Source organism: Lathyrus oleraceus, chromosome 2 (genome assembly GCF_024323335.1).
Source record: "Lathyrus oleraceus cultivar Zhongwan6 chromosome 2, CAAS_Psat_ZW6_1.0, whole genome shotgun sequence".
Classification (NCBI taxonomy): domain Eukaryota; kingdom Viridiplantae; phylum Streptophyta; class Magnoliopsida; order Fabales; family Fabaceae; genus Lathyrus; species Lathyrus oleraceus.
In genome coordinates, this window is record NC_066580.1 from 490213402 (window position 1) to 490237431 (window position 24030).

The 24030-nt window shown below is 37.7% G+C and overlaps 1 protein-coding gene and 1 pseudogene across 1 annotated transcript; both read right to left on the bottom strand.

Moving 5' to 3' along the window:
* Positions 1-4470: 4470 nt before the first annotated feature.
* Positions 4471-4570, bottom strand: LOC127124396 (uncharacterized; annotated as a pseudogene).
* Positions 4571-22097: 17527 nt separating this feature from the next.
* On the bottom strand, positions 22098-23569 carry LOC127120893 (chalcone synthase 6-like). The gene is made up of 2 exons (XM_051051482.1): positions 23305-23569; positions 22098-23216 (listed from the first exon to the last, which is right to left on the bottom strand). Exons 1-2 carry the CDS (start codon positions 23480-23482, stop codon positions 22225-22227), a joined length of 1170 nt encoding a protein of 389 aa, XP_050907439.1. The 5' UTR covers positions 23483-23569; the 3' UTR covers positions 22098-22224.
* Positions 23570-24030: the final 461 nt, after the last annotated feature.

The following is a 24030-nucleotide window of genomic DNA, read 5'->3' on the forward strand; positions in this document are numbered from 1 at the left end:
ATCTACTCATGTGTTGATTGTACTGACATTAACCTTTGTGTTGTGTGTGCTGAGATTGATGCTGCCTTGCAGCCTGATACATTTCCTACAGGTGAAGTTGTTGTCGATGAAGCTGTTTTTGAAGTTGATGCTCTTGACATCCCGGCTTCCCCAAGAATTCCATCATTCGAGCAACCCCCGTCTTTAGAGCTGAAACAGCTCCCTGAAAACCTGAAATACGCTTATTTGGAGACTAATGAAAAACTCTGTTATTATTTCTTCTAACCTTGATTTCGATCAGGAAGACAAGCTTTTTCAAGTTTTAAAGAAGCACAAGAAGGCAATCGGGTGGACATTAGCCGACCTCTCAGGTATTAGTCCGTCGATGTGCATGCACAGGATATTACTTGAGGACGGAGCGAAAACAGTAAGGCAGCCCCAAAAGAGGCTTAATCCTTTGATTCTTGATGTTGTGAAGAAGGAGGTAACCAAACTCTTGCAAGCAGGTGTCATTTATCCTATCTCTGACAGTAAATGGGTAAGCCCAGTGCAGGTTGTACCTAAGAAATCAGGACTCACAATGGTAAAAAATGAAAAGAATGAACTTGTTCCCACTAGAGTTCAGAACAGCTGAAGAGTTTGTATTGATTACAGGAGATTGAACCAGGCTACGAGAAAGGATCACTTTCCTTTACCGTTCATTGACCAAATGCTTGAACGACTTGCTGGTAAATCACATTACTGTTTTCTTGATGGTTTTTTAGGTTACTATCAGATTCATATTGCACCGGAAGATCAAGAGAAGACCACTTTTACTTGTCCCTTCGGTACTTTTGCTTACAGGAGGATGCCTTTTGGTCTTTGCAATGCTCCTGGCACTTTCCAGCGATGCATGATTAGCATTTTTTCTGATTTCATTGAAAATTGCATGGAAGCCTTTATGGACGATTTCACTGTCTATGGTTCCTCTTTTGATGCATGCTTGAGCAGTTTAAGCTTGATTTTAGAAAGATGCATAGAAACTGATCTCGTATTAAATTATGAAAAATGCCACTTTATGGTTGATCAGGGAATTGTATTGGGTCACATAATTTCAGAAAAAGGAATTTCTGTTGACCCTGCTAAAATAGATGTGATTTCTACACTGCCTTACCCTTCTTGCGTTCGCGAGATTCGTTCTTTTCTTGGTCATGCAGGTTTTTACAGGCGTTTCATCAAGGATTTCAGCAAGATAGCTCTTCCGCTGTCAAACTTGTTGGAGAATGATGTCACTTTCAACTTTGATGACAAATGCAAACAAGCGTTTGACTTCTTGAAGAAAGCATTGACCTCCGCTCCCATAATCCAGCCACCGGACTGGACCCTCCCTTTTGAGATTATGTGTGATGCGTCTAATTATATTATTGGGGTTGTCCTTGCACAAAGGGTCGACAGGGCTGCCCACGTTGTTTACTAAGTTTCTAGACCTTTAGATTCTGCACAGTCAAATTACACTACCACTGAAAAAGAACTGCTAGCTATTGTTTTTGCTCTTGATAAATTCAGATCATATTTGCTAGGTTCCAAGGTTGTTGTTTTTACTGACCATGCAACATTAAAGTACTTGTTGAAGAAGCCGGATGCAAAACCGAGATTGATTCGGTGGATGTTGTTGCTCCAAGAATTTAATGTAGAGATTAACGACAAAAGTGGAGCTGAGAACTTAGTGGCCGACCACTTGAGCAGGATAGAGAGAGATGCAAATCCTTTTCCTATTCAGGATGACTTTCCTGATGAGCAGCTTTTTCTTTTGCATGGGATTACACCTTGGTTTGCTGACATTGTTAATTTTCTTGTTGCTGGTGTTTTTCCTACAGTTGCATCTGGATCACAGATTCACAAACTCAAGATTCTGACATTTTAAATTTCTTCAGAATATCTTTTATGTATTTGCTTTGATATACATAAGTAACATCTGGTGTTTGATTGATTTGAATCCCCAGAAAGAACTTTAGTTCTTGCATCAGACTCATTTCAAATTCAGTCTGCATTAGCTCAGAAAATTCTTGACAGACTGAGGGGTTAGCAAATGATAACACGAAATTATATCACATTTTAAGACTTAATTCAATTAGATTATATTATCATTTACTTTAGTTTATCTCATTTTATCAGATATTATGCAGTATTTCCTTACTATTTATGTCAGGTATCCATTTTGAAGCAAAAGTGAAAAAGGGAAGAAAAGGAGGTGTAAAAAGGAATAAAAAGGAAACAAATATCAAAGACCAAGCCCAGCCCAAAGAAAGCGCACGTTGTGCCTGTGACGGGCGTCACAAGGGTTGTGACGAGCGTCACACTAGAAGCACCACTGTGACGAGCGTCACACATGGTGTGACGAGCGTCACACCATTCCACTAGCTTTTTGGCGCAAGTCACGCCCTCAGAAAGACTTGAAGAGGAACGTTGAGAAGTTGGTCTCCTATATCCACGCCGCGCATGTAGCCACGTTGAAGAATGGGAGAAACGGAATGCAGTTACCAACACTATTATAAATAGCCATCTCACAAACCTAAAACGAGGACCAGTTTTTTCACGCTCACATTGCCGAAGCTCTGCCAAATTTTCTTTTCACGCCTTTTGCTTATTTTTCTTTTCCAGCATTGTTTATTTTATTTATTTCTTTTGCAAGCTTTACATTCTTTTTCCCTTGCAAATTTACCTTTCCAGTTTTAGCTTTTAGATATTTTTCGCATAATAGTTTCTACACCGGAAACTATTGTGCAACTTTATACTGGATTTAACCTTACGTTATATTCCAGTTTTATTTCCTTGATTTAATTTACTGTTTAATTGAAGAATCCAAGAACAAATCCTACCGGCTTGTGGTGGAGTGTTCAAGACCATTGTATTACGCATTCAGGTTCTTTAATTGTTATTTAATTTCTAATGTTTTATTTTATTATTTATCTATATTATCTGCCTGGAATGAGTCTGTTTATGCATGATATAAATTCTTATTTATTTAGCATGTCTGGCTAATTTGCCTAGGTATCGGTATGTAAAGTAAGCAGAATAAGGGATCAAGACTGAGTCGGTCTACCTAAACTTAAAATCAAAATCAATCTTTTTACGGTCTCAACTTACAGGTTTAATAACAAGATTTTTTACAAAAGTAAAAGACATAAAGAAGTTAAAATCAATAGAGCGAGAGTTTGAGATTTTAACTGGACAGTGTAAGTTAGGCATTAATTCTAGATCAGGGCGAGAGCAAGTTTTAGAGTTAATTAAATTCTGACCTTTTCCAAAAAGTATTTTTAAAGATTGAATGTGAGGACGAGAGTTAAGCATTTGGATTTAATTATATAACCTAAGTCAACAGAGCGAGAGTTTGAGATAAGGGTGTTTAAAACGGTCAGTATTTTCTTAAAAAGAGTTTCTGCAACTTTATTGCTTTCAAAATATGGTTTTTGACTTAATTATAAGTGACAGCAACATTAATATAAAATCGTGGTTTATTCAACAGAGCGAGAGTTTGAGATAGAACCTTTAACCAATAAAGTTAACCGAAACGATTCATTTTAAAACCAAGAAACCGACAAAGACTTGATTCCCTAGTTTTGACGAACTACATACCGATATCCGTCTTATTAATATTTAATCTAGATATTAGTTTAGCTCTTAGTTTTTCCCAAACAATCAAACATTTTCACCTTAGATTTACGTAGTAACCTTAGATAACGGTATATCGATTCATAAGTCCCTGTGGGATCGATATCTTTTAAAACTACGCGATAGAACTGTGCACTTGCAGTTTGTATCCCATTCTCGACTCACCCAGTCGAGCGATCAAGTTTTTGGCGCCGTTGCCGGGGACTTTTATTCAATCGATATCGTAACTCTTCCGTTACGCTGTAGAGACTAAGGTTTCTTTTTCTTCTATTTTCTTTCTTTCGTTGATTTGTATGCCACGCACTCGCTCTCAAGGCGAACCGCTCTATTTACGAATCAACGATATCGAACTATATCTCCGAGTCTTACGACGAATTCGGGAATATCGTGCTGAAAACAATCTCCCTCCTATAAACCTTCCTGATTTCAAAAACATTTTTCCTTCTTTAACCGAGATGGCAGAACCAGCTCGTGCTCTTAGAGATTACGCCGCTCCATCGCAAGATGAACCGCATTCAAGTATTGCTCCGCCCGCAATCGAAGCAAACAACTTTGAACTTAAACCTTCGTTGTTGCAGGCTGTGCAACAGAACCAATTCTCTGGAAATCTTACCGAAGATCCAAACCTTCATTTATCCGTATTTGTCCAATACGCTGATACTGTTAAAGCTAATGGTGTCACTTCAGAGGCAATTCGACTTCGTCTTTTTCCTTTCTCATTAAGAGATAGCGCTAGAAGATGGCTTCAATCTCTTCCTTCCAACTCAGTCACCACATGGAACGAGTTGAAGAAAGTTTTTCTTGCCCGATATTTTCCGCCAAGCAAAACAACTATGTTAAGAGCCCAGATAAACGGATTTAAACAGAAAGACAACGAGTCTCTTTTCGAAGCATGGGAAAGATACAAAGACATGATGAGACTTTGCCCACACCATGGTTTGGAAGACTGGTTAGTAATTCACACATTTTATAATGGTCTCTTATACAATACAAGGTTAACAATAGACGCCGCTGCAGGTGGTGCACTAATGAACAAACCTTACGCTGATGCTTACCAGCTTATCGAAAGCATGGCCCAGAACCACTATCAGTGGGGAACCGAACGAACGAATGTGGAAAAACCTCAACCGAAAACTGGCATGTACGAGATAAGTAACCTTGATCACGTCAATGCAAAAGTGGATGCTTTGGTCCAGAAAATTGAAAGTTTAAACGTATCACCTCCAGCAGCCGTGGTTGCTATAACTCAGAATTGCGAGGTCTGTGGAATCCAAGGCCACACTCCTGCGGAATGTCAACTCTTGACTGGAATCCAAACAGAGCAAGTAAACTATGCTCAAGGAAGCCCCTATTCGAATACCTATAACCCAAATTGGAAGAACCATCCAAACTTCTCATATAAGAGTAATAATGCTTTATACGCACCTGGACAGTCTCCAAATCAAGCCCCATGTATACCTCCGGGATATCAGAAACAGAATCCTAACAATAATACCCCTAGAAAATCCAACCTGGAAATCATGATGGAAAATTTTATAGCTTCCCAACAACAAACCAATAAAGATTTCTTAAACCAGAACATACACACTGGCGAACAACTTAAACAACTAGCAAGCAAAGTAGATGCCCTGGCTACCCATAACAAAATGCTGGAAACGCAAATATCTCAAGTAGCTCAACAACAAGCACCTACTGCTGCACCAACTGGTACATTCCCTGGACAGCCCCAACCCAATCCGAGAAGCCAAGCTCATGCAATTATATTAAGAAGTGGAACGGAAGTGGAAGGACCGTCTGACCCAAGGATAGAAAACCAAAACCCTAAGAAATCTACTGAGGAAAGTGAACCTAAGGAAAAGGAAGAGAGTAATAAGGAAACCCTAGAAAAGAAGGAACCTTATGTACCTCCACCACCTTACAAACCACCTATACCTTACCCTCAAAGGCTTGTTAAAACCAAAGATGTAGGCCAATTTAGAAAATTTGTTGACCTCCTTAAACAATTAAACGTTACAATTCCGTTTACCGAAGCTATTACGCAGATGCCCTCATATGCTAAATTCTTAAAAGAAATTCTTTCTAATAAAAGGAAACTTGAGGATAGCGAAACCGTTACACTCCCTGCCGAATGTAGCGCTATAATCCAAAACATGCCCCCTAAACTCAAGGATCCGGGTAGTTTCTCTATACCCTGTCACATAGGAAAATTTGTCATCGACAAAGCCTTATGCGATTTAGGAGCCGGAATTAGCGTTATGCCTTTATCCATATGTAAGAAACTGGAAATGGGAGAATTAAGACCGACCAAAATGTCTGTGCAATTAGCAGATCGTTCCATCAAATATCCTGTAGGAATCCTTGAAAACGTTCCCGTACGCATAGGTCAGTTTTACATTCCCACTGACTTCACAATTATGGACATTAGAGAAGATGATACGACACCTATTATACTAGGAAGACCATTCTTAGCAACTGCCGGTGCAATCATAGACGTAAAACGAGGACGACTCACCTTCGAAGTAGGCGAAGAGAAAATTGAATTCATTCTTTCCCAATTCTTGAAAGCACCTGCAATAGAAGATACATGTTACTTCATGGATATCATCGATGAATGCATAAAAGAAGCAGAGTCAGGAGAAGACAAATCATCAGACTATCTTTTAGAGGACAAATCTAAACAATGCCTAGCAATAACACCGGATCCTACGCAGTGTCTTAACAAACCAACCCCTGATTTGAAAACACTTCCCAAAAATCTGAGATATGAATTCCTAGACTTAGAACTTGAACGACCTGTGATAGTTAATGCAGATCTAGGAAGACTCGAAACAGAAAAACTCCTACATATCTTAAGAAAATATCCAACCGCACTAGGATACCACATCACCGATCTTAAAGGAATAAGCCCTTCTATTTGTATGCACCGCATCATGTTAGAAGAAGACTGTAAAACCTCTAGGGAACACCAGAGAAGACTAAATCCGATCCTAAGTGAGGTAGTAAAGAAAGAAATAACCAAGTTATTGGAAGCAGGTATTATATATCCTATATCTGATAGCAAATGGGTTAGTCCTGTACACGTTGTACCAAAGAAAGGAGGCATAACCGTTATTGAAAACGAAAAAGGAGAAACTATAACTAAACGAATCGAATTGGGATGGAGAATGTGCATTGATTATAGGAAACTAAACAAAGCAACCCGAAAAGATCATTTCCCTTTACCATTCATTGACCAGATGTTAGAACGATTAGCTAAACATTCACATTTCTGTTATTTAGACGGTTATTCAGGCTTCTTTCAAATACCAATTCACCCTGATGACCAAATACCAATGCCCCTGCAACTTTTCAAAGATGCATGATGGCAATATTCGCCGACTTTCTCGAAAACATCATGGAAGTATTTATGGATGACTTTTCTGTATACGGACAAAGCTTCGAAGAATGCCTTGAAAACCTGGAAAGAGTTCTGGAGCGATGTGTAAAAGTAAACTTAGTACTTAATTGGGAAAAGTGCCACTTTATGGTACAAGAAGAAATTGTTTTAGGACACATCATCTCGAACAGAGGAATTGAAGTAGACAAAGCCAAAATAGAGGTAATCGAAAATCTTCAACCCCCAAGAACCGTGAGAGAAGTACGAAGCTTTTTAGGACACGCCGGTTTTTACCGACGATTCATCAAAGACTTCTCTAAGATAACTAAACCCTTAACCGGACTGTTGATGAAAGATGCTGAATTCATATTCGACGATAACTGTTTAAAAGCATTTCAAACTCTTAAACAAGCATTGATCTCCGCACCCATTATGCAGACACCAGACTGGAATGAACCATTCGAAATAATGTGCGATGCCAGTGATTATGCTGTAGGTGCTGTTTTAGGACAAAGAAAGGATAAAAAGCTTCACGTTATATATTACGCTAGCAGAACCCTGGATGAAGCACAGATGAATTATGCCACAACCGAGAAAGAACTCCTAGCAGTGGTATTTGCGCTAGATAAATTTCGTTCTTATCTGGTAGGAGCCAAAATAATAGTTTACACCGATCACGCTGCTATCAGGTACCTTTTAACAAAAAAAGATGCTAAACCTAGACTCCTAAGATGGATCTTGTTACTACAAGAATTCGACTTAGAAATCAAGGACAAGAAAGGAACTGAAAACGTAGTAGCAGACCACCTCTCTAGACTTGAGAACCTTGAACCGGAAAGAACATCCATTAATGATGATTTCTCGTATGATAAACTCATAGCTACTTTGGAAGAGAACAACTCCGACATGCAAGTAGAAACCACCTTAGCTATATCTGTCACACCATGGTACGCTGATCTAGTCAATTATTTAGCTGCCGGAATAGTTCCACCTACTCTATCTTACCAGCAGAAGAAACGATTCTTCCACGACATAAAACACTATTACTGGGATGATCCCTTACTTTTCAAAAGAGGCCCCGATGGTATTTTCCGTCGATGTATACCCGACAAAGAGGTAGAAAATATAATCCAACACTGTCACTCTGCGCCTTATGGTGGACACACAAGTACATCCAAGACCTGCTCTAAAATCCTACAAGCTGGCTTTTATTGGCCAACTATATGGAAGGACGTACATGACGCTATTAAGGAGTGTGACAGATGTCAACGCACGGGAAACATATCTAGACGTGACGAGATGCCACAAAAAGGTATTTTGGAAGTAGAGATTTTTGACGTGTGGGGGATAGACTTCATGGGACCTTTCCCATCCTCTTTCGGTAACAAATACATACTCGTGGCAGTTGACTACGTATCAAAATGGATCGAAGCTATAGCTTCTCCAACAAATGACACCCGAGTAGTAACTAGACTCTTTAAAAATATAATATTTCCGAGATTTGGCATCCCAAGAATAGTAGTCAGTGATGGTGGATCACACTTTATATCCAAGGTACTCGAAAAACTACTACTTAAATATGGAGTGAGACATAGGATAGCAACACCTTACCACCCTCAAACCAGTGGACAAGTGGAAGTATCTAACAGAGAAATCAAGCAAATACTAGAAAAAACGGTCGCCACTTCAAGGAAAGATTGGTCATTGAAATTACCAGAAGCTTTATGGGCATACCGAACTGCTTATAAAACTCCCATAGGGACGACCCCATTTAAGCTCATTTATGGAAAATCCTGTCACCTCCCGGTAGAATTAGAACATAAAGCCTATTGGACTATTAGAAATTTAAATTTGAATTATAAAGCCGCCGGTGAAAAGAGAATCCTTGACATAAACGAATTAGAGGAACTCAGAAGAGACGCCTATGAAAATGCCAAAATCTATAAAGAAAGAACAAAACAATGGCATGACAAGCGTATATCAAGGAAAATCTTCAAGCAAGGCGACGCAGTACTTTTATTTAACTCCAGACTAAAGTTATTCCCGGGAAAACTACGATCCAGATGGTCAGGACCTTTTCATATCACTAAAATCTTTCCCAGTGGAGCGGTAGAAATAAAAGGACAATCTACAGAACCCTTCACCGTAAACGGGCAACGTCTGAAACATTATCACTACGCGGAAACCAACGAGGATTCGCAAATTCTACACTTAGACGAAACGCCCCCAGGACTCATAGACTATATTTAACAGTTTCTTTGTCGAGCTTGCGACATTTAAACAAAGCGCTTAGTGGGAGACAACCCACAAAAATTAATTTGTTATTTTATTATTCTATTATTATTATCATTTCCCTATTTTTCTCTTAATTATTCTTTTAATTTCTATTTAGTATTCATTATTGATTTATTCAAAAAGAAAAAAATATATCTATATATAATAATAATAATTCTTTTCTTCTTTCGGCATTTGGCCAAATCCTGACTTAAACTCATGTTTCTTTTCTCTAGCTAACACTAACCAGATGGGACATTCTGATCGTATGGGTATCAAGTTCAGAGGAATGACTCAGAAACGAAAGTTTGAAGAACTAGCCGCTAGAGAGATGCTACCTAGTTTATATGCTGATGATTGGGCGATGACTGCCCTTGGATTGAGACAGAGTGTCCTGTTTTTGCTGAATCAGATAGGATGGGAGACCTCCCCTATCCTGAGACATTTCACCACCTACCGGAGACTCACACTAGAATTCCTTAGTTCATTAATCTATCTACCCAGCCATGGAAAAGGAATTAGCAGAGGTTTTATCCAGTTCAGAATGTTCAATATGGAGTACCAATTTAATATTAGAGACTTCACCAACCTTTTGGGTTTTCCTACCTCCTTTGATACATTCACTGTAAGCCAGGAAGAACTTTTTGAATATAGAGAGCTTGAACACTTTTGGGGTAAGCTGACTGGAAATGATGAGCCCGAAGAACATGAGTTTCTCTCTGGAAACATACATAACCCGGCTTTTCGCTATTTCCATAAGATCCTGACCCACACTTTATTTGGGAAGAAGCCAAATAGTACTTCAGTTTCACGTGATGAACTCTTCATCATATTTTGTGCTTCCCAGAACCGTCCAGTAAACGGTGCTACTTTTATGTTAGCTAATTTGGACCATCTTATCCAGGATGAGCGAGCACCCATTAGAATAGGCGGTTTGATCACTATGATAGGTAATGCTATTGGATTACGTCAGCCTATGCTTGACCTTAGCCCTTTTTGTGGCATTACTACTATGAGTATACCCTTCCTCTTCAACACTATGTTTATAGCAAACATAGGGTCTGATGAGTTTGAGCTTATTATTGATAACCAGGTTCTCTGCCTATTCACCATGCCCGATCCTAGAACTAGTGTTCATAACCAAAGGAACTGGCTCTATAACCTGAATGAAACCCCAACTCCGGCTGGATCCACTGAATCCATCCAGGATTATGAGATTTGTGATGACTATGAGCACTATGTTGACCATATCTCTCATGCTGAATCTGACCCTCAGACACCTTCCGGCTACTATGATACTGATCCTCCTCCTCAGCCTGTCCTGACCGAAGAATCAGCCATGCCTGATCTCCGACATCATATGCCAGGAACAGATATTAAAACCGTCATTGAAGCCTTGATGTCAGAGCAAGACGCCCTCAGGGAAGATTTCCACAACTTGAGACTTGAAATCCTAGAATACATGAGCAGCACGGCAAGTCAGTTACGTATGTTACGGCATCATGTTAACTCTTTTGCTCCTCCGGCCAGAGATCCGAAGATAGATGGAATTTAGTTATTTCTTTCTAAGTTATTTAGTTTTAGGCTAGATTTTTCATTAATGTTGTTTGAATTCATGTTTATTTCTATTTCATTTCATTGTTTTCCTTCCCTGTAATACATTATGATCATTCTTATTGAAGCTGTTTAGTTAATTTTATTATGCAATGGCTATTACGCTCTACTGTTGTTACCTATTATTATTATTATACAAAGCAAGTAAGCGTGCACAATACATTAAAATTGCAGACTAAAAATGATCATAAGCAAAATGAAACATTAAAATACGCTACCAAAGTAATTCTGTGAAGCGCTGCTGAAAGCCTTTCCAAAAAGAAATGTGTGACGAGCGTCACACTACCCATAACGGACGGCACGTCTATTGCCTGTTACGAGCGTCACAGCCTTGTGACGAGCGTAACGCCCCTCAGACATGTGAACGTTAGGAAGCCGTTGGAGACGAACGTTACACTTTAACTTTTTACATTCCCCATTCATTTTTCATTTACCACACTTAATTACTCTTCAACCACTTTTTCTTTCTATCTTCCAATCCTTCTCCTATAAATACCTACCAAAACTTCCTTCATTCACCACAAAACAATTCTCTCATATCAAATACATTTCTTTCCAAATCATCCCTTCAAAAATTCATCACAATGGCGGGAAATCAAAATTTCGGAAATATCATCTTCCGATCCGGAGATGACAACTATCAGCAAGAGCAATTCGAACGTTTCCAACAGCGAGGCGTCGCTTCCACCAGGTACCCCGATTTAACTTGTTTACAACAATTAGGATTACTCCAAGGTATCGAATGGATGCTCCGCCTAGCCGACTTAACCTTCCTTTGCACTCATAATCAACCCACCTACCCATCCCTAACCTTAGAATTCTTAAGTTCATACGACTATACCACTCCCGCCGGTGAAGACGAATTTTTAACCGGTACCGCAACCTTCCGCATGTTCAACACCGAGTACTCCTTAACCCAAAACCAATTGAGTACCATGTTACAATTTCCCATAGAAGGTCAGGTACACCCCAGAATCCCTCCAAACTCAAACTGGAACACAGTTGGCGTTTTTGGCCTTTTTAAGAAAATTACCGGTATAGATACCTACAACTGGGAAGAACTCCTTCTCTCCCATATACATAACCCCACTATCCGGTACTTCATCCGCATCTTGCAAAACACAATTTTTGGAAGACCAAACAACAGCAAGGTCAACTCAAAGGAGCTATTTTTCCTCCAATGCGTCTTCGAACCGGATACTCAGGTAAACGCCGCCTCTTTTCTCTTTCATCATATCCGCACCTTATGTGCTAGAGGCCGGCAACCCTTTATAATTGGTGGATTAATAACATCCATAGCACTTGGCCTGAACTTAGGGGATAAACTCCAAACTTTAGAATCCCTACCTCCCCTGTCTATGGATATCAGCTATTGCCGCTCCAGCCGCCTGATTAAAAACAGAGTAGGCGGAGGATATTATCTTATGGTGAACAACCAGGCTATCCCAAGCGTTGTTCTACCAAATATCGCCCTAACTGATGTCACAAACCCCGACCGCCACCTCTATGATCTAAACGCTCCTGAAACCACCGAGCCTTTACAAACAAACCCACAAACAGATGAGTTTGAAGAAATGGAACAAGGTGATCATCCTCCTACACAACATTCAGCCCCGCTCAACCCTTCCAGTAATGCAGCCGGCCCATCCTCCCAACGTCGTCGACGAAGAAGGCCTGCAACCAACGACGACATTATGGATGCTCTCGATGGAATGCAGGTACAGAATGCAGAGATGATGCAGATGATGCGTCAAATGCAACAGCAACAGGATGCTCGGAATGCCATAACCGACCAGCGGTTTACTGAGTTGTTTAGCAGGTTCGACAACTTAGACATACGTCAAAGATCACCAGGTCCAAGAACCAGAGGCGGAAGGCAGCCTTAGTTGTTATTTTCTTTGCATTTCCATTATGTATTTCTTTCCCTTAGAACATTGAGGACAATGTTTAGTTTAAGTATGGGGGGAAACAATATTCTTCCTATTTCCATTTTTCAAGTATGTTACCTTCCCTTTCTTTGTTATTTCCCTTTCTTACTAAAAAAAAAATAAAAAAAAAATATAAAATAAAAAAAAAAAAAATTTATTTTAAGTTAAGTCCGAGTGTGAAAATTTCTATTATCTATTCCCTCAATTTTCTTGAGCCATAACAAAAAAAATTTTAACACACCCAATAAGTATAAAGGTTGCTTACTCTATAAAACTTGAGTGAAATCAAGACAAAAAATTATTACCATAACAACGCTCTGAGAACCTCAATATGTTAGATCAAGATAAGTACCTATTATACCGATCCCTTGAACTTTTAGTTCTATGGCAACCCCAAGTAGTTTATACAGAAGTCAGCACCATCTTAATAGCAAACTACGTGGAGAGCCGATGAATATAAGTGAATGATCCCCAAAAGTAACCTAAGATATATAAATATATCAAGAAATGCACTAAGTAAATTAGGTGATCCTTACCAAATCATTTAATCTAAAGGTTGCAGATCATGCAAAAGCACAATACGAAAGATCCATTATGAGTTGGTTCAGTAGGAATCTGGTACTGAACTTGGTAGGGCGGACTACGGTTCGATCCCCCGCAATTTGCAATGGACTGAATAATGAAGTTATCCGACTTATGTACCAGAACTTCTAGCTAAAAGCGGATCATAATCACTAACCGGTTACTCCACTATGTGCACGAAAAGATAAAGGGCTTAATGTGATTTCGCTAGAATGAAAACGGGTAAAATAAGACTAAAGGAACCAGGATAGCTATCATAGGGTACTTGAACTGATTTGCATAAGGTAGGGTTATCTAAGTTGTAACGGTAGTTGTTGATGTCAAGATTAAACTCAAGTCCTCCCAAACAAAAACCCATTTGCAACCTAGTACGAATTGATGTGTGCTTTGAAATTTCATCTGGCTAAAACTTTTAACAAGTTCTATACTGAATTTTGCTTGAGGACAAGCAAAGATTTAAGTATGGGGGAGTTTGATAACACGAAATTATATCACATTTTAAGACTTAATTCAATTAGATTATATTATCATTTACTTTAGTTTATCTCATTTTATCAGATATTATGCAGTATTTCCTTACTATTTATGTCAGGTATCCATTTTGAAGCAAAAGTGAAAAAGGGAAGAAAAGGAGGTGTAAAAAGGAATAAAAAGGAAACAAATATCAAAGACCAAGCCCAGCCCAAAGAAAGCGCACGTTGTGCCTGTGACGGGCGTCACAAGGGTTGTGACGAGCGTCACACTAGAAGCACCACTGTGACGAGCGTCACACATGGTGTGACGAGCGTCACACCATTCCACTAGCTTTTTGGCGCAAGTCACGCCCTCAGAAAGACTTGAAGAGGAACGTTGAGAAGTTGGTCTCCTATATCCACGCCGCGCATGTAGCCACGTTGAAGAATGGGAGAAACGGAATGCAGTTACCAACACTATTATAAATAGCCATCTCACAAACCTAAAACGAGGACCAGTTTTTTCACGCTCACATTGCCGAAGCTCTGCCAAATTTTCTTTTCACGCCTTTTGCTTATTTTTCTTTTCCAGCATTGTTTATTTTATTTATTTCTTTTGCAAGCTTTACATTCTTTTTCCCTTGCAAATTTACCTTTCCAGTTTTAGCTTTTAGATATTTTTCGCATAATAGTTTCTACACCGGAAACTATTGTGCAACTTTATACTGGATTTAACCTTACGTTATATTCCAGTTTTATTTCCTTGATTTAATTTACTGTTTAATTGAAGAATCCAAGAACAAATCCTACCGGCTTGTGGTGGAGTGTTCAAGACCATTGTATTACGCATTCAGGTTCTTTAATTGTTATTTAATTTCTAATGTTTTATTTTATTATTTATCTATATTATCTGCCTGGAATGAGTCTGTTTATGCATGATATAAATTCTTATTTATTTAGCATGTCTGGCTAATTTGCCTAGGTATCGGTATGTAAAGTAAGCAGAATAAGGGATCAAGACTGAGTCGGTCTACCTAAACTTAAAATCAAAATCAATCTTTTTACGGTCTCAACTTACAGGTTTAATAACAAGATTTTTTACAAAAGTAAAAGACATAAAGAAGTTAAAATCAATAGAGCGAGAGTTTGAGATTTTAACTGGACAGTGTAAGTTAGGCATTAATTCTAGATCAGGGCGAGAGCAAGTTTTAGAGTTAATTAAATTCTGACCTTTTCCAAAAAGTATTTTTAAAGATTGAATGTGAGGACGAGAGTTAAGCATTTGGATTTAATTATATAACCTAAGTCAACAGAGCGAGAGTTTGAGATAAGGGTGTTTAAAACGGTCAGTATTTTCTTAAAAAGAGTTTCTGCAACTTTATTGCTTTCAAAATATGGTTTTTGACTTAATTATAAGTGACAGCAACATTAATATAAAATCGTGGTTTATTCAACAGAGCGAGAGTTTGAGATAGAACCTTTAACCAATAAAGTTAACCGAAACGATTCATTTTAAAACCAAGAAACCGACAAAGACTTGATTCCCTAGTTTTGACGAACTACATACCGATATCCGTCTTATTAATATTTAATCTAGATATTAGTTTAGCTCTTAGTTTTTCCCAAACAATCAAACATTTTCACCTTAGATTTACGTAGTAACCTTAGATAACGGTATATCGATTCATAAGTCCCTGTGGGATCGATATCTTTTAAAACTACGCGATAGAACTGTGCACTTGCAGTTTGTATCCCATTCTCGACTCACCCAGTCGAGCGATCAGCAAAACCAAAAATCATGTCATCAACGTATATTTGACAGATCATAAGGTTATTTTTGATGTTTTTACAAAAGAGAGTGGAATCGACTTTGCCTAGAATAAAATCATTTTCCAGAAGAAAAGAACTTAGTCTTTCATAACAAGCTCTGAGAGCTTGTTTCAGACCATGAAGAGATTTTTTCAGTTTAAAAACATGTTCTGGACATTTAGAGTTTTCAAAATTGTGAGGCTGATGAACAAACACCTCTTCAGAAATGCACTTTTGACATCCATCTGATATAATTTGATAAAGTAATTTACAGCAAAAGATACAAGTAGATGAATAGATTCTAACCTGGAGACTGGAGTAAAGGTTTCATTATAGTCAATACCTTCTTGTTGACTGTAACCTTGTGTCACCAGTCGTGCTTTATTTTTTACCACTTCACCATTTTCACTGAGTTTGTTTCTGTATACCCATTTGGTTCCGATCACTTGGGTTCCCTTGGGTCTTGGTACCAGATCCCAGACATCGTTCTTTGCAAATTGATCAAGTTCTTCTTTCATTGCCATAATCCATTCTTTGTCTTGAAGAGCTTCTTCACAGGATGTTGGCTCTATTAGAGATACTAGTCCCGTAAGTGTTTCTTCAGAAGCTTTGAATGTTGATCTTGTTCTGACAGGTTCATCCTTGTTTCCCATAATTATTTCTTAAGAAATATTAAGTATATTTCTTGATCTTTTCTGAGTGATTGAGACTTCAGGAGCTTCTGACATTTCTTTTTCTGCTTCTTCATATTCTTTGGTCTTTTCATCAGAACCTGCAAGAGTTATTTCCAAATCTTCAAAATTCTCAACTAGCTTTGACTTTTCAGAGTCAAGCTTATCATCAAATCTGATATGTATTGATTCTTCCACAATTTTTGTTTCTGTATTGTATACTCTATAGCCTTTAGAGCATTCTGATTATCCCAAGACAATACACTTTTGTGCTTTAGAGTCAAACTTGTTCAGATTATCTTTAGTATTCAGAATAAAGCAAGAACATCTAAAATGATGAAAATAATAAATGTTGGGTTTTCTTCCCTTATACAGCTCATAAGGAGTCTTCTCCAGAATAGGTTTGATAGAGATTCTATTTTGAATGTAACATGTTGTAGGTAAGATTAAGGATTAAATAAGTACATTCTGCTGCACAAAGTCAAAATTAATTGGCCTCACTACTTTGTATCTCGTATGTTCTATATCAAAAAATGCAACAATGGCACATCATTCTGTTATCTCTCTATGATTACTAAGATTTTAAACTACTTTGACACTGACTTGTCGAATCTTACCTACAAATCTCTTGGTTCGTCTCAAGAATTTTCTCACCATACACTGATTAACATGAACTATTTTTGGGACGCAAATCGTCATGTGTACTATCTACACTTGAGTAAGCATGACATGAAGGTGTACAATTTTGACGAGCCTATTGAGTGTGGTGATGATGCAACTGAAGCTCAAATGGATGATGAGCAACCTATAGGAGTTCATTATAATTTTACTAAAGGAGATGCCGTAATGCATGATGCTTCTCATGAAGATGATCATGGTGCTGGTTTTGGTACTAGTTTTGCTGATATTGCCTCTATAATGACATTGTTTCAGAATATGCAGATGAGACAAAATGAGAGATATGTTGAGGAGTGAAAATGGAGAGAGACCTATGAAGCTGCACAAATGGAGAAGTTCTATCTGATGCAGCAACACATGTCTACTCAGGATTCCAACTTTGAGGCTTTTGCTTCATATGTGATAGAGTCTCTGGTGTCCTTACAGACTGATATGAATGTTAATCATGTTGATGTTCTGGCCAAGATTAATCACTTGATCTCAGCCCAAGAAGTAGATTTTGGTCATTATGAAAGGTTCTACCGATAGATGTGTGACTTCTTGGATTCTTAATGCCACAGTGAAGGATAAGGTTGGCATAGGGGAGAAAGATCTATGCCAAGAGGACGTGGAAGAAGATAAAGTGATGCTTGAATGAAGTGTTGTGCATTTTGTCTTGGTTTATGTCTTTTGATCTCATGTGTCACTATGAACTTTGTTGAATCATACTTTGAGTCAATATGCATCTTTATTTTGTTTCTGGTTTGTTCTTGCTTGTGGTTTATGTATTGACTAATATTACTTTGCTATTTTGAATTTGAGAGAATGATGATATTTTGTTGTTGTATTGAATGATTATGGCTATTTTTTAATATGGTTGTGTTTATTAATCTTGTGTGTTTTCATATATGAGGAATATATGTGAGTGCACTTCTTATCTTTGCAATTGCTTATGTATTGTATATTGAATATATGATACTGCTAATAATGTACTTTGTCACTTTTTGATGTTGTCAAAGGGGGAGAAGTATATGAAGTTATTATGCACACATTCAGGGGGAGCTTTTCATGAACAAGAAACGCATTGTCTCCAGTTTTTCCATTATAAAAAAGGGGGAGCATGTGAGTGCAACTTTTCGTATAGATGTGTTTTGAATGATTTCAAAACTATGTCAAAACTAGGAGAAACTTTAGCATTTTTATACATTTGACGGTATCAACTGATTCTAGGTGTGTATTGTGCATTTTAGCATTAGAAAGCATGTCAACATGATTGGAAATGATTTAGAAATGAGTCATGCATTAAGAAAATATTTTTATGCATCAAAAATTGAGTTTTTGTGTGAAAAACACTACATAGATCAACACATACGACTTTAGGTCGACCTATAAGAAACTTTTCTTCAGTATAGGTCGACACATAGAGTGTACAGGTCGACACCCATACTATATTATTAAAGCATGTAAGCTCTGTCTCATGTCACGCCTTGCCAGGTCGACCTATAGGGAGCACATAACCTTTATAGGTCGACCTATGCTTCAAACTGGTCAACACATGACTTGTATAGGTCGACACATGGCTTGTATAGGTCGACCTATAGACCTTAAATCTTGAATTTTGGAATTCTTTTCAATTCTTTTTGCATTCCTTTTTTCCTTCAATCACTCAGGCATATAAATACTACATACATTCACCATTCTCTAGTAAGGTTTCTAGAGTGAGTAAAACCTACATGAATCCAGGATTTCAAAGCATTCTCATCATCTTTAACTTCACCTATGCATACACATAATAAAACTACACATAATCATTTTTTGATTTGGTGTCATCTAGATTAGGATTGATAACGTCCAATTAGGTTTGTTGTACCGAGAATATTGGGCTGAGAACTTTGAGGGATTCAAATCAGAAACCGGGTTGCGGTTTTCCTTCAAGATTGTTTAGGGTTTGAAGGTTTTAGACAAGATTGTGCAATTTGGATCTGATCGAGAAAAAGCCTTGGGACAAGGGGTGTCTTGCAAGAAAGTAGCGTGAGACGGTGCATCGTGTTGGAAAATCTTGGGTTTCAACAAGTGTGCGCTTGGGATTAATTCAACCGGGTGAAATTCATGGGACAAGGAGTGCCTTGCAAGGAAGTAGCAAGAACAAGTGAGTTGAAGAGGAAATGTTGGTTACTTGATCAAGGTTTTTGGAGGTGGTAAAGTCAACATCAAACTTAGGGTTTGTAGAGTTTGATTTCTTCATCTCTTGTATATGCATATTTTGCAAAGTAAGATTTATTATAAGATCTCAATTCGAATTCGAATTAAGGGCAGATGTACCCATAGTGAGGTTGATTATGGAACTTCCTAAACAAATCCTTGTGTACTCTCTCTCTCTCTCTTTCTCTCCCTCTCTCTCTCTATCTTTTATTTTGTGGTTTTCAAATTGTTGATTGCCTTGATCGTTTGAATTAATATTGTTTGGATCATAATTTTGAATGCGTTTTGCAATTTGTGTTGTTGTGTAGATCATAAACCATTTGGTTGTGATTGAATTTTTAAGAATAACAAACCCTACATAATGTTCCAAACATTGTTGATCGCACACTAAGTATTCGATAAATTGTTTAACTTAAATTTTTGTGTGTTTCGTCCATTGGAGATAGACTTTTTCTATTGTATTGTATTCAACTGGTTGTGATTAATTGTTATTGATTGATTTGTAGATTATTATCATTGCATTGACACCTCTCCGCATATCTGAGCTTTTTGATAGTAGGTTCGGTTAGTCGATATTTCATTCGGGAAATTTTTGAAACTTGCTTCCGTGCTATAAACTTTTTCAAAACCAATTTTTGTTTAAAATTTAACTTGTTATCTATTCACTTCATGGTAACTAAAAAACCTTTTTCAATCAGCTGATCTACACTCATCAGATTTTTATTCATTCCAGGAACATACTATACATCCTTGATCAATACAGTTTTTCATTGTTCAACTTAACTATGACATTTCCCATTCCTTTAGCATTCAAATACTCATCATTGGCGCATCTGATCTTCGTCCTCTTACCATAGTTAAAATCAACCAGTCATTGCTTGTTTCCAATTAGGTGATTTGAGCAGCCAATGTCCGTATACCACCAGTCTACCATTGATTCACCTAGATTCTCAGATGCCATCAATCGAACATGTTCATCATCAAAATCTGTTATGGCCATGTTAACTTCTTCACCCTTGCTAACCTTGTTTGACCAACAATCAACAACAAAATAGTCAAACTTGTTGCAACTGTATCACTGAACCTTTCTCTTGTCAAACTTCTCCCTTCCCTTTGGAACATTCTGATGTTTCTTATCAGAATTAGAGAGTTCTAACTTGTGAACACCACCACCATATTTCTTCTTGTTCTCTAACCATGCTTGTTTCTGGCTCTTCTTGCCAAAAGAAGCTTTCAGAGCTTGTTCTAACTCTTATTCAGAGTTTCTTTCAGACAGACGCAACTTTTGTGCCTCTAAACTACTCAGAAGCTCTTCAATTCTTATGGTGTTGGTATCTTTAGAGTGTTTTATGGCTACAACTATGTAATCAAATTGAGGAGTAAGTGATCTCATTATCTTTTTAATGATTACTTATTCAGATAGCGTTCCTCTACAAGATTTCATCTCATTAGCGACCACAAGCACTCTGGAGATGTAATCAGGCACCTTTTCACTGTTCTTCATGTTGAGATTCTCATATTGCTTACGTAAGCATTGGAGCTTGACTTTTTCAATGATGTGTCACCACCATAGCATCGTATCAATGTATCCCACGTCGCCTTCGCCATCGTCGAATCAACAATTTTCTCAAACACTTTTGTATCCATGCACTGATGGATACGCCTTTTAATCCTTTTTCCTCGTTTGTCGTTGCGCAATTCTCTACGCTTCTGTTGCATTTTCTGGAACCGGCGCGTAACTGCCATTGACGAGATCAAGAACATCTTGAGCTCCAAACAACACACGCACCTGACTCGACCATCGATTCCAGTTATTTCCGTCAAATACTGGAAGCTTTGTGTTCAAGCTACCATTTCTGTTGTTCATCTCCGTTCTTGTGCAAATCACTCAGTTCTCACCAACACTCGTGTTTCCCAAACCTTGAGAATCAAGATTTATGATTCTCTCCAATTTCGAACTTCAATTCAGCATAAATTTCAAAACCAAAATCAATCACACACCTCACTACACTTGTGTTTCCCTGTGAATCAAATTGGAGCTCTGGATACCAATTATTGAAGTTCAACAATGAATCTCCATTAGCAATGCATGAAAATTTGAGATGGAGAGAGAGAGAGATGGAGAGAGAGAGAGAGAGAGAGATTTTCTAACTATCTCAAATATGAAAGAACTAAAATCTTGTTACAAATTTAACTCAATTTGAGTTTATATAATGACCTAAACTCAAATCAAATTCAAATACAAATGAAACTCAAATACAAATACAAATTAAAATAAAAGATAAACTAATTTGAACGTTGAATTACATTCAACAATAAAACTATTTAAGATAAAATAAATAAATAAAACCTATAAAGAACCCGCCTTTAGATAGGTCTTGAATGAACTTCATATAGTTTCTGGACGGGAACTTCCTTCAATCTTCAATGTAGATTGAACAAGAGGGAGAGTAAAGAGCTCAAATGTGATATTCTTCACTTAAATGATAAGTCAACTTGCATGCACTTGAGGAACTTTCCAAATCCTCTTTCTTGCTTATTTTCTTCAGAAATCGTGTGATACTCCAAGGAAGGTGCTGAAATTCTGAATCTCTTTTCATAAAAGGGCTTATATATGCCTCAGGTAAATGATCAATTCATCCTTAATTAAGCTAGTAAAATCATCAACTCTTACTCTTGAATCTAATAGGGTCTTAAAATGGGAAGTGGACCTATGTATCAGAAGATAATGCTAACACAAATCTCACGTGAGTGTGTATTAATATCGTTTAAGTATAATTGATGGAATGAACTAACCTGGAGCAAGTTAGTCAAATTAAAGACTATTATGAATTGTAAGCAAATATGTTATTTAATAGTCAAAGGGATGTGAAAATATTTATTTTAAATCAATAACAAAGGCTAAAATAAAAGATATTAACGATATATGTATTTTAACATGGTTGATACATATTGAAAATTGTATTTATTATTAAAAGAAAATTCAAGCAAGATTAAAGTAATAGAATGAAATAAACCAAGCAAGCATCTCAAATAGCCACGCTATGGAGAACAACAGTTTCAATGGTAAGTCCAGGTCCGAATCCGAACAACACACCCCAGTCAAGCCCCTCTCCGGTAGTCTTAAGTCCTTGTTGAGCCGATTTCTTTCTCATCTCGTCTAAGATGAACAATACACATGCACTTGACATGTTTCCGTATTCACTAAGTACTTCCCTTGTGGCTTTCATCTTTTCAGGTTTTAAGCCTAACTTTTCCTCAACTTGGTCTAGAATTGCAGGTCCACCGGGATGAGCAATCCAAAAGATCGAGTTATAATCATCAATGTTCAATGGTTGGAATGCTTCAACCAGTGCTTTATTAATGTTCTTCGAAACAATCCCGGGAACATCTTTAAGAAGATGAAATGTTAGTCCAGCTTCGCGAAGATGACCATCAATGGCACCTTCACTGTCGGGAGCAATTGTTTGTGCGGTCCAAACCATCTCAAAAATAGGTTTTTCAATTTCAGGTAGAGGGTCAGAACCAACAATAAGTGCAGCAGCTCCATCTCCGAATAATGCTTGTCCAACAAGACTGTCCAAGTGAGTGTCACTCGGGCCACGGAATGTAACCGCGGTGACTTCAGAACAAACAACCAACACACGAGCGCCTTTGTTGTTCTCAGCCAAGTCCTTAGCCAAACGAAGCACCGTGCCTCCTGCGAAGCAACCTTGTTGATACATCATATACCTCTTCACATATGGACGAAGACCTAAGAGTTTCGTGAGTTGGTAATCGGCTCCGGGCATGTCTACACCACTTGTGGTACAGAAGATCAAATGAGTAATCTTGGATTTTGGTTGACCCCATTCTTTTATAGCCTTCACCGCAGCCTCCTTCCCTAGTCTAGGTACCTCGACGACGACCATGTCTTGCCTAGCATCCAAGGAAGGTGCCATGTATTCACAAAGACTAGGATTCTCTTTCAAAATCTCTTCTGTCAAGTACATATATCTTCTCTTAATCATAGATTTATCACCTGAAATAGTTATAAAGAAATGACATATCAGTACAACCATTTTTTAGAAACAACATAATAACAGATTTATCAAAAAAGTAATACTTACACATGCGTTGGAATTTCTCTTTGAGTACAGTTTTGTGCTCACTGTTAGTGATTTTAAAGTAAAAATCAGGATAAGTGCTTTGTTCAACACAGTTGGCTGGATTAGCAGTGCCAATGGCCAAGATAGTTGCAGGGCCTTCTGCCCTCTGAGCCTTGCGGATTTCAGACACACTAACCATCTTGATATATTTGGCAGCAGAATTTAGTTGGTTTTCAGAACTTGTTATGGAAAAAGAAAGTGTTGAAATAGAGTTGTGGTGGAAAGATGTATGGGAAGAGATGGTTTTATACGAGGAAGAGAAGAGTGAATATTGAAGGGTAGGTAGCTGAAAACATCACGTGCACCATTCAAACACTTGTAATATTCAAACACAACTTGTTGTTAACAATAGTATATATGAGTTTGGTGGGAATTATGTTACTTACTTAGTCTCTACCCACTCGTTTTTTGTCTTTTTATTAAACAATAGTTGTCTTGTTTTTATTTATATTTTGGTCAACAGTTATTATTTTATTATTTGTATGTTAACTACTTGAATCAAGCATCAAGGAGAAAGAATCATGGGGGCTAAGTTCTGAGTCGATAAAAAAAAAGGGATAATTTTGTCATGTGTATATCAATACAATCAAATGCCAAAAGCCGCAACTTTTGTTTTCAAGTACTAAGTAAACATAAAACTTAAACTTATACGGTACACAACTGATACAACAAAACATAAACGAAATA

Coding starts and splice junctions, on each gene's coding strand:
- LOC127120893 (XM_051051482.1), bottom strand. CDS start 23,482: ATGGTTAGTGTGTCTGAAATCCGCAAGGCTCAGAGGGCAGAAGGCCCT. Junction 23,217..23,304: donor AGAGAAATTCCAACGCATGT/GTAAGTATTACT, acceptor TAACTATTTCAG/GTGATAAATCTATGATTAAG.